The 12,175-nt window shown below is 42.6% G+C and overlaps 1 protein-coding gene across 1 annotated transcript in view; it reads left to right on the forward strand.

Annotated features, from left to right (window-relative positions):
- The window catches only part of nup160 (nucleoporin 160), a 42,952-nt gene extending 36,970 nt beyond the window's left edge, over positions 1–5,982 (forward strand). Inside the window, exons 33-36 of the mRNA XM_062967218.1 lie at positions 607–748; positions 2,391–2,516; positions 4,139–4,243; positions 5,424–5,982. Coding sequence (XP_062823288.1) covers positions 607–748; positions 2,391–2,516; positions 4,139–4,243; positions 5,424–5,510 — 460 coding nt within the window. The 3' untranslated portion in view covers positions 5,511–5,982. The remainder of the gene's footprint in view (positions 1–606; positions 749–2,390; positions 2,517–4,138; positions 4,244–5,423) is intronic.
- Positions 5,983–12,175: the final 6,193 nt, after the last annotated feature.

Consider the following 12,175-nt stretch of genomic DNA (forward strand, 5'->3'; position numbering starts at 1 on the left):
ACTGTGTCATAGCAGGTATGGGTAAACTTCAGTCCTCCAGGTGTTTTGGACTTCAAATCCCACAATTGCTAACAGCTGATAAAATGGCTGAGATTTCTGGGAAGTCTAAAACACCTGGAGGGCCGAAGTATGCCCATGCCTGGAATATATGTGGTAATTTGCTCTTCCTCTGTCATATTGCATTTGCTTATCCTGTGAAGGACTTCTAAAAAGGCATATTCAGTCCTAGGTTACGCATGTTGCTAATGAGTTAGCTCTTTTTCCTTGTTAGGATATAAAATAATTGTAAGGATAATTGAGTCTTACAAGTTATTAAAATTGCTGGGAAACTTTAAAAATAAAGAGCAGGGATTTGGAACATACAATCAGGGCACTACAAAAATCTGAAAATGGGACTTTCTTGATGTCTATCACATAATAGCAGCTAGCTCCTTAAGAGATCCCAAGCAAAACATGCAAAACAGAATGGAAGCATGTAGAAACCCCACTGTAAATCATGCATAGACTGGGTCAGGAAGATTTTTGCTGGCATCCAGAAACAAGCATATTTTTATCTGTGTAAATGTAGCTTGCAAGTAATAAAAAGGTATTCTAACTGTATTGCAGTGCACCAGATGAAGCATGGCGCCTCTTATCCTCTTATCTGGATAAATATGAGTGCCCAAACAGCCCATATCATCGCTGTGTAATCAGCAAGTTGCTGTCTCACGGAGTTCCACTGCCTAACTGGCTTATCAACAGCTACAAAGTAAATAATTTTTTTTTTTTATAAAATTAAGTTAAGTTTGAGGGGGAATGCATGACGAAGGTGTCTTATTACTTCACACGTATTTGCTTAAATTTCAGGTTGAATGTATTTCAGTGTGTTTTTTCTCTATAGCTTGACTTCCAAGTTGTTGTTGATAGTAAGGATTATTGATTAAAAACTGAAGGTTGTCCTCCTGTAGGTAAATTTCATTTCCCTAATATTATAAATGGACCATTTCAACACATCAGGTTAGGAAAACAAATGGAAGTAGAGAAAGTATTTAAAGTCTCCCTACACATACTTTTGTTCTCCAAAAAGCTGTTTTAAAAAAACTTCAAACAATGAACGTAAAAGTTATTTTTAAAATCTAGGTTTAAAAATGCATAGCAAATTAGCAGGACTAACAAACATAAGATTCTTGATAAAATAAAAATGTCTTGCCCTCCCTGAGCCACTCAGCTGTAATCACACCTTGAAACCACTGAATGCATTGCAGAGTGATGTTAAGTTTTCTCTAGAAAGGAGAATTTTTTGGTTGCTGATCTTGTCCTTTTGAAGGAGTACAGCTTTGGTCTCATAGAGGGAATACTTCTCTGGACTAAGCCTTGGTTTATTAGTCCACCAGTGAGTGTCCAAACAGCAGTTCAGAATCTTTACAGCTTCTGTGAGAACAGTTGAAAAGAAAGAAAGCTTTGTGACATCAACTTACTGATAGGGGACACCCAACCCAGAAATCCTATATAGCCTTAAGTATATGTTAAATAACATTGGAGAGCAACGTTCTCTGTGACTCAGAATGGACAAGTAATCCCCCAATCCTGTTTTCTGGGAATTCCCAACAAAGCAAGCTAGAAGCCACCACAGAGAAGTTCCTCCCAATCCCAAACAGGGCAGAAGGATACCATGGTTTATGCTTTCATATGCCACTAAGATCGTGAAGCTCCCCATATCCCCTCATTCAGCTTCCAGCATAGATCATCCACTATGACTATATCAGCTCCAATAAATGTTTGTTTGTTGTTACTGCACCTTTAAGTTATTTCTTGGCAACATTTCTTCAGAAGGGGTTTGTCTTTGCCTTTCTCTGAGACTGAGAGTATGACTCTCCCAAGGCCATCAAGTGGGTTTCCATACTTGAGTGAGAATTTGAACACTGATCTCTAGAGTCATAGTCCAGTGCTCAAACTACTATACCATCAGTTGCAGAACTTTAACACAGTGGAAATTAGATACTACATGGGGGTCAAGAGGGAGAGAAGTGAGCCAAACATAGCCTAAATACAAGAAACAAGATAGCCATAGAAGAAATTAGGTCCTTATCACACGACATTGTTATAATTCTGTATTCCACTTACTGCCATAGCAACATCCTGTACGGAATTTGTGGCTCAGTGAAAGCCAAGAGCTCTAACTGCTACTTTACTATAATCCACAATATTCCCTCACTTTTATTGTATTTCTTGGAAAAATCATTAAAATATAATAATGTAATATTAATTTCTGTAAGAATGTACATATCTCTGTGTTGAGTTCATCTTGTGCTCAGGCTATGAAAACCCGATTATTGCATGCAAGAAGAAGCTGTGGCCTAAACCCAGCAATATTAGCTAGTGTCTGATGAGTTTTGTTTCTGTCTCTACAGAAAGTCGATCCTGCTGAGCTTCTTCGCTTATATTTGAACTATGACCTTTTGGAAGAAGCTGCAGAATTGGTTTTGGAGTATGTGGATGCCATACTAGGGAAAGGACATGATTACTTTGGTATTGAGGTACAGTGAATGTTTCTCAAGTTCAGCTTATTGAGATATATATGCAGCAGATTAAAAACAAAAGCAAATCTAGGTCTAATTAGAAATGCAGGTAGGTTGATACTTTTGTGTAGGAGTCGGGAATCTCGGTGTACTATAAAGAATAGCAGTCATGTGAAGCCTGCCTTGGTGGTGTGTCACAAGTAGACTCCTGCACCATGGAGAGAGAATTCCAGTATCAGTTTTTCTCAAATTGATGTTTCCCTTTTTAAATAGTTGTGTTGTACTGTATTATTGTATTTACTTGAATGTAATGCACATCCTTTTTGGATAAATTGTGTAGCCAAAATGAAGGTATACATTACATTTGATGACACATTACAGTCGCACACCAAAACCTTGCTTGTGCCCCTCCATCAGGCTGAGACTAGCGAACTCAGAAGCCTCAGCCTGATGGGGGAGAGGTGGCTTCCCAGCTGGCCTCATTCACCCCCTCCCTCTGCCAGCCTCATTCACCTCCTCTTTCCAGCTGGGAAGAAAGAGAAGTTCCCTGTTGCCCTTCCCAGGTTTTTCTCCTCTTCCCTGCTTGGAAAGAGAAGGAGAAGTTTCTTGCCGCCCTTTCCAGACTTCCCTCCTCTTTTCAGCTGGAAAGGAGAAGATCCCTGTCACTCTTCCCAGGTTCCCCCCCCCCTCTTTCACGCTGGGAAAAAGACCCGCCCCCCCCTCAAAAGAATTCTTCCCCATTGCATATTAGAATGAAAGCACAGGTAAGAATTCTTCTACACAATTTAACATAGACATACTGACACACCACATTTAAGATAGAGAATTAAAACAGTGTAGGGAAGAAACCAAGGCTGGACTAGAAACTCAGATCCTATTAAGTGTTAAGCTTACTGCAGCTCTGTTACTCTTTATTTATGCACCTCCCCAATGGAATTAGACTCATAACAGATGAGATGGAGTGCTTGCCACTTTTCCCACACTTCCACATTGGCTCTTAGGATAGGGACAGACATTTGTACCTGGCAGGCATTGTGTTAATGTGTATCTTGACATATTTAAAGCAAAAGGAAAATAAAAGGTGCAGTAAGAATTGGGTTTCTGTGCAGTTGGTGACATGGGTTTTAACCAAAGACATGGTAAATTTTAAGGCAAACCGAGTATAACAATATCAAGAAATAGAAAATGAAACTGGTATTGGTTATCATCATTATCAGCTGATAGGCAAGGAGGAGCAGCACCCCCTCCCCTCACAGCCAAGGGTGCAAGCGGAAGGGCATTATCTCTGCTTGCACCCAGCTGGGAAGGGGCACAAAATGGTTAAAAATCCATTTTTTGGTAATGTGCACCTCAAAAATGAGATGCTCATTACAATCGATTGAGTACTAAATTTGAGTAAATTGTAAGCTACCTCAAGCAAAGTGGAGCCCAGTGGAAGGATGCATCATACATTCCCTTAAATATATCAAATGCAAAATTTCAAAATTCAGCTCCTTTAAATTTTTGGCTTAGCTTAGCCTTTGTCGGTTGGCAAATATTTCTATCTGTGTACCAAATTTTATTCAAGCCACACTTGAGAAGTTTATTCACCCCATTCTATTAGAGTTCAGTAATAAACATTGTTCTGTTGTTTGTTTTAGTTCCCATTGTCAGCTACAACACCAATCGTCTGGCTCCCATATTCTGCAATTGACCAGCTTCTTCAAACTCTAGGAGAAAATGCAGCCAATCACCATAACATGGTGGTAGGTATATGTAATGAAAAACATAATTTGTCTCTTGAATGCAAAATGGATTTGTTTAAATCAAGTTATATTTTAATTAATCAGCTCTATAGAACTCACTAATACAGAGCTTTCCAAGCTATGTGCTGCGACACATTGATGTGTCACATGAACATAGTGAGAAATTACAAAAATCTCTAAAATGTATGTTACCTTACAAATCATATTTTTTTAAATAAAAGTTTTCATGAGATATATTGTGTCCCCATACATTTTGTTATTACAGTTTACCTGTGTGTCCATATCTCTTATAAGGGGTTGGTTTAATCTCTGGTTTGCAGTAAAACTGAATTACTGTGTTGCAAAATGATGCATGTCTAAAAAGTGTGTTGCCAACATGAAATATGTGGAAAATTCTGCATTAATATATAAAACCTTCTTTCACCAACTGAAGTTTCTAGTTTAAAGGTTGCTCTTTTAAAGGTAGCTGCATGTAAAATTGGCTGTACCCTGGGGAAGGGGCAGTCTGAAATTTATCATGTTTTGCACATTCCTTTCCTGGTGGATGGTACACTTTTTACTCCATTTAGATAAGCCACAATTAACTAGAAAGCCTGTGAATGACTTCAGTTCATTTGAACAGAGAACACTGTGATTAGCAGCTTTGGAACAAGCCACAATATCAAACAATGATTTGAAGTTATTTAAATTTTCTGGCCTTGTTTTGAAGACGATAATCATTGCTTCCTGATCAAAATGAAATGAGACATGGTAATTACTTAAAAGCTTCCTAGTTTAATTTGTACAAATTTATTTTGGCATGGTAACGCAAGATCATCTGAACATGACCCTTACATAACTGAGATTAAAATTCATGTGGAGATTCTTTGCATATAGATAAAACCTGTGTGTTCAGCATAATATTACGTTGTCTCCACAATGTTTTGGTTACAAATTATGAAATCTCATGTACTTTCTGTGCCTCTAAACAGGAACAGTGCAGGGAAATAAAAGTTTTTCTCCAGAAAATCCGATTCACACCCTCATAAATCTTAATATTTTATATTATTGTTGAAAGACAGTTCAGAAACTGTAGTTGGCTGAAAATGGAATATAAATGAGATGAATATATGACTTTACAATGCCTCTTCCATTTTCAAGTGATTGATAAAAAAATGAATATTTTCCTATTATCTTGCAGCTATTCCAGAAGATTCAGGACAAATTAGAGGCTTACCAAAACCAGGTTGACAAGGCAACGCGAGATTTTCTGTATCGTCGAAACTAGCCAATGGCTTTGATTTTATGACCTCACATAATAATCACCTTGTGCCTAGTGGCCCTTGAGACAACATAAATGATGCTTGAGGCTAATGTGCATCACTGGCATGCAGTATATATGAACCATTTGATTTGACACATTGGCTGGGGTCATGCGGGGGCCCTGTGCACTGCTGGTGGTGCTATTACTATAAAGTCTATTTTTTTATTATGATGCAAAACATTCCCTACCAGGGGATGGTAAAGATTTTTTAATACATTGGGGAAATTAAGCTTCAACAAAGTCTGTGCTGAGCTGGGTGGCATTTGTTTCCAGTAACAAAAAAGATGTTTGTACATTGCATGTTCATGCCATCTTTCTACTTAATCGTTTTGTATTATTGCATTCCTTGTACTGTACTATATATGAGCACTAATGGTGATCTTATTTATTGTGACATTTTTTGAATGTTCTTTAATAAAATGAGAGCTTTGTTAAATCTCCAGATCATTTTTTAATAAAACAACTGAAAACAGTCATAATTCCATGCAACAAAATGTTTGTTTTGAATGAGACAAATAGGAAGGGCTAGCTGATATTTCTTTGAAAGTAGGGAATGGATATAGGATGCAATCATTCTATTAATATTTATTCATTGTTTACGGTAGTTTCTTTCGGAAATATATATTCCTGGATACACTGAACCAACAATTTTCTTCCAAAAGAGAGTTGCTCAAGTAATACCAAAGTAAAGGATGGTTCCTGTTCATTTACATATTCATGCAGTGCTGTTCTTGGTCTTTTCAATACAAATTAACATTTCACATACAGAACACTGAAGCGAATAGAATAGAAAAATGTAGCATCCTAACATCCATACACAATCTTCAGGAAAGATGAGCTTTTACTCATTTAGCCACCATTGGGTTTTTTTCTGGAGACTCTCATAGAAAGTCATACTTGGAGCTTTCTCTGATTGAAGAAGAGTCCAGTGTTAATAGTTCAGGTGATTATTTTAAAATGTCAGTTGCCAAATGGTTTGAGAACAGCTGAGGGAGCTGGGTATGTTTAGTTTGGAGAAAAGGAGACTGAGTGGGGACATGGCAGCCACGTTTCAATATTTGAAAGGATGTCACATTGGGAGGGGGGCAAGCTTGGTTTTGGCTGCTCTGGAGTCTTGGTAGAAACAATGGATTCAAATGGCAGGAAAAGAGATTCCACCTAAACTTTAGGAAGAACCTCCAGAAGATAAGAGCTTTTCAGCAGTGGCATACACAGCCTGGGAGTGCTGTGGGGTCTCCTTCTCTGCAGGCTTTTAAGCAAAGGCTGGATGGCCATCCGCCAGGACTGCTTTGGTTGTGTTTCCCTGCTTGGCAGAATGCGGTTGGACTGGATGGCCCTTAGGATTTCTTCCAACTCTACGATTCTGATTACTCCTGCTTCTTGTTTACAATTTCATATTTTTTAAGCTGGCCCTGAATTGTTTTTACCAGTGCTCTACTTTTAAAATCTTTATTTTAGAAAACTGTATAAACACATTTACATAAACAACATAATCTAAAAGTCACAAAGAGGTTTCCTGTATATATTACTTGGGCAATTCCTCGGTCGGAGTATGATGGCCTTCCAAGTGTTGGTAACTGTAGAGCCCTATTCTTGACCCACATGTTCTTCCACTTTGAGGGCATTGGTTTCCAGGTTGAAGGTGGTCCCAGACAGGGTTGGCTTGATGCGCCCTCCTTGTGGCATTTCTCTTTTTTGTCCTCCATGCCTCAGAATACCATAGCACTGCTAGTCACAGCTGACCTCTAGCTAGAGTGCTCAAGGGCCAGAACTGGTTCTTGGTGTCTATGCCAGTTTTTAAGATTAGTTTTAAGCCCATCTTTAAATCTCTTTCCTGTCCACTAACATTCCATTTTCCGTACTTGAGTTGGAAGTACAGTAACTGCTTTGGGAGACAGTGATTGGGCATTCGCCCTGAGTCCCCTCGGGTGAGAAGAGCGGGGTAGAAATGATGGAAATAAATAAATTTGGACAATGTGGCCAGTCCAGCGGAGTTGATGGCATAGGAGCATCGCTTCAGTGCTGGTTGTCTTTGTTTCTTCCAGCACGTTGACATTTGTCTGCCTGTCTTCCCAAGAGATTTGCAGGATTTTTTGAAGGCAACATTGATGGAATCGTTCTAGGAGTAGAAGTGACGTCTGTAGACAGTCCATATTTCACAGATGTATAACAGGGTTGCGAGGACAATAGCTTTATAAACAAGCACCTTGGTATCCCTACGGATATCCCGATCCTCAAACACTCTGCTTCATTTGGAAAAATACTGCACTCACAGAGCTCAAACGGTGTTGTATTTCAGTGTCAATGTTGATTTTTGTGGAGACATGGCTGCTAAGGTAATGGAAATGGTCAACATTTTCTAACATTACACCATTAAGCTGTATTTCTGGCATTGCAGAGGGATTGACTGGTGACTGCTCTTGCCCCGAAGCACTTTATAACCGTACTATTGCATTTTAGTTTAAGTGCCCCCCCCCCCATGCTATCCGCCTCCATCAAATTGGTGGTCCATCCTATTTTATTATACTGTTGTTGTCGACCGCGTTTTAGGGGATCGGGCCCTTAAAGAGAGACCCGATCCGGTCCTGAGGGAACGGACCTTGGCGAAGCCAAAAGGAGAATATAAGCCGCAATACAACCTGAAGCCTGAAATGAAGAAGGTCCGCCAAGGGTGAAGGAAAATCCGCCAAGGAGTCTTTATTGAGCAATTCAGCTGAAAAGGACGCTAATAGCGATCATTCAATCTACTAGCGTAACATATGTTTCAAATAAAGCCATATTTATACAATGTTTCGGTCTGACAGCCCTTTGAATTTCCCGCCCTGCTTCCCCGCCCATCCGATCGCGGATAGGCTGGGAGGTTGAACGAGGCGGGCTTTCGTTTCCCGCCTTGCCTTGCTGGCCCAATGGGGAGCCGCTTTTTTGTCCCCACTCGGGCCAATCAGAGAGGAGGAGGCGGGAGTTATTAAAACAATGAAGTGACCGGACAGGAAATATCAGATTAATCCTGGCCCGGCCGATTTCTAAAGGAATTAATGGCACCCATCAAGGATGTCCGGGGTCCTGTCACGTTCACAGATTTTAGATATGTCTTTGGGGTGTCAGACGGGAAGTAAAGAAGGGTGGTGATGAGCCGTCATTGACGGGCTCCACAGGGGTGCCTTCCTGAGGCGTCCTGGCCTGGGATATGACAATGTTTGCCTTGGGGGCGAGTCACCTTTAGGAATTTGGTGACTCAAGCCCTATATTGTCCATGCGATCGGAATGAGATTGGATTAAACGGTGGCAGATTATCCTTTTGTTTTTGGGAAGGGAGGTCTGGGTCATAGGGCTAGAGTTCACGTTGGGGTCATAATATTTCCCATTTGATTTCATGATATGACAATTATATGGGATAGAATGAGAATTAAAATAAAGTTGGAACATAAACCCTGCTGGGAAAAATACATATTTTCCGGGGATCCCAAGGAGTACAAATACATATAGGCAGATAGATAGATTTCAAGGAAATAAAGGAGAATCCATAAAGGTGGGTGACATTGCATAAAGGGGAATCATAAACAATAGAAAACATTTGATAAGAACGAAGTTTACAACATCTGGGGAACCCAATATAGAAGTGGAGTTCAAGCAGCATGATTTCACAATTCATGAAGTTAGCCCAACGATTAGAAATTCATACAACAGTGGGTCATGAGGGTGTCCAGGTACATAGAATATGCAAATTCATGGATACATGAGGAAAAAGAGTTCATCTGTGATGGGAGGAATTCGTAGAGATGGCATGGGGAAGAGGCACATGTGGGTTGCAGTCTTTGGAAGTATAGGATTTCATAAGTCCAGGGGTAGGTCTGGGGAAGGGTGTTCTTCTCCTTCATAAAATTATGAAAGTATGAATGAAACGTGGAGGGCACCCGTCCGGGCACCCCCTGGCAGCTGTAGAGAGGGTAAGGGTTCTTGGAGAACTATGTTTCCCCAGCGAGAGAGCGATCCCCCCATCCCCAGTTCACAGAAAGGGGCTAGGGATCTCTTAAAACCATTCCGCGGGTCGCGGGGAGAGGAAAGTCCGGGATAAGGCAGCAGTTTGGCTTGAAAGGAGCAGTCGGTCCCGTTTGACAGTCAGCTGTTGAGGTGCCGAAAACTGGACCGATTCCGGTTCCGCTGGTTGTCTTCGAGTCAGGAGCCTTAGAAAGGGTTAGGACTAAAAGAGGAGCGTTCTAGGGGTAATTTTGATAGAGATATGAGCCAATTTATATCGTCCGCCATGTTAATCTATGGCGGAGAAACCTCAGCCGGAGTTAAAGGGACGAGAGAGAGAGGGAAATTGCATGCAAAGGAAGGAGTCAGAGAAAGATACAAAATAACCAGATAGAGAGTGTTATTGTTAAAATAAATGCTACTTTTATTGGGGGATTTTGTTACATAGTTCAGGGAAGGGGAAAGTGAAATAAAAAGATCTCTTAATAATAGTCTGCTGCGGTCCCGTTCCGTTCCTTTGGTGAGTGATCCACGGAACTCTCCGCTGCGTTTTTAAATTAATTTAAAAGCCGGGGTTACGGTCATCACTGTTACTCATTTTATGTTTTAAATGAGCTTTTATGGATTGATGTATTGTTCTGCATAATGTCTTTTTAATGTGTTTTTACTCTTTGTAATGTTTTAATTGTTGTACTTTGATTATTGTTTTCGGGCCTTTGTCCCGTGTTAGCTGCCCCGAGTCCCAGCTGGGAGATGGTGGCGGGATAGAAAAATAAAGTTACTTACTTGCATCTGCAAGGACGTTGCCCAGGGGATGCCTGGATGTTTTTACCATCCTTGTGGGAGGCTTTTCTATGTCCCTGCATGAAGCTAGAGCTGATAGAGGGAACTCATCCATACTCTCCCCGGGTTGGAAACCTTCAGGTTAGCAACCCAACCTTCAAGTCATCAGACCTGCCAGCACAAGGGTTTAACCCACTGTGCCATCGGGGGCTCCTGTATACAGTATATGATGCTATGATATTGGAGGCCATTTACGAGGTTTGATTTTCCACACACCATGTAAATGTATTTCCTATAGGCACTGTACATGACGCTGCAGTATTGTAAATTGACGCCAAGTACAGTAGAGTCTCACTTATCCATGTCTCGCTTATCCAAGTTTCTGGATTATCCAAGCCATTTTTGTAGTCAATGTTTTCAATATATATTTTGGTGCTAAATTTGTAAATACAGTAATTACAACACAACATTACTGTGTATTGAACTGCTTTTTCTGTCAAATTTGTTGTAAAACATGATGTTTTAGTGCTTAATTTGTAAAATCATAACCTAATTTGATGTTTAATAGGCTTTTCCTTAATCCCTCCTTATTATCCAAGATATTCGCTTATCCAAGCTTCTGCCGGCCCATTTAGCTTGGATAAGTGACTCTACTGTAGTTATAAAATATTGAAAACATTGTGTAAAATTTGGCCCATCTTATATATGTGTGTGTGCCTAACGATGGGAAACACTACCAGTAAGAAACTGCGAGCCGAGTTTTGAACAAAACAAGCCCACAGAGAATGGAAAACAGGCCAGAGGGCAGGGTGGCTCCGTGAGGGCTCAACTCTTTCTCTGCGCCTGCGCAACCCTCCCCCAGGGCCGGTTGTTACTAGGCGGCCGCGGACGCGGCCGCCTCGGGCGCTGGCTGCTAGGGGCGCCATTCGGGCCTGACTTCCTGGTCGCGGCCGGCGATCGCCCGGGCGGTCGCCGGCCGCGACCAGGAACTTCCTGGTCGCGGCCGGCGATCGCCCGGGCGGTCGCCGGCCGCGACCAGGAAGTCAGGCCCGAATGGCCTAGGTGTGCTGTGCGCGTGCGCACAGCACAGCTAGGCCATTTTGCCCTTAGTAACAAACTAAGGGCAAAAATGGCTTCTCTGGCTGTGCGCATGCGCACAGCCAGAGAAGCCATTTTTGCCCTTAGTTTGTTACTAAGGGCAAAATGGCCTAGGTGTGCTGTGCGCACGCGCACAGCACACCTAGGCCATTCGGGCCTGACTTCCTGGTCGCGGCCGGCGACCGCCCGGGCGATCGCCGGCCGCGACCAGGAAGTCAGGCCCGAATGGGCTATCTGCGCTGTGCCCGTGCGCACAGCGCAGATAGCCCATTCGGGCCTGACTTCCTGGTCGCGGCCGGCGATCGCCCGGGCGGTCGCCGGCCGCGACCAGGAAGTCAGGCCCGAATGCCCTAGCTGTGCTGTGCGCGTGCGCACAGCACAGCTAGGCCATTTTGCCCTTAGTAACAAACTAAGGGCAAAAATGGCTTCTCTGGCTGTGCGCATGCGCACAGCCAGAGAAGCCATTTTTGCCCTTAGTTTGTTACTAAGGGCAAAATGGCCACGCTGGGCGGGGGCGGGGCCAACTGTGGCCCCGCCCCCCCTCACTAATCGCCCTGGCCCCGCCTCCCACGCAGCGTGGGAGGCGGGGCCAGGGCACGCTGGGCGGGGCCAGGGCGCGGGTGGCGGGGGCGCTTTTCAGCACCCCCGCTTCCCATTAAAAAATATCTCCGGCCGGCCCTGCCCTCCCCCTCTTACTACGTAGGACTATACTCGTAGAACGCTCCTGATCCGGGGATTTGACGGCCGGAAGCCGCGCCCTGCTTTCCCGG

This window comes from Anolis carolinensis, chromosome 1 (assembly GCF_035594765.1).
Source record: "Anolis carolinensis isolate JA03-04 chromosome 1, rAnoCar3.1.pri, whole genome shotgun sequence".
NCBI lineage: Eukaryota > Metazoa > Chordata > Lepidosauria > Squamata > Dactyloidae > Anolis > Anolis carolinensis.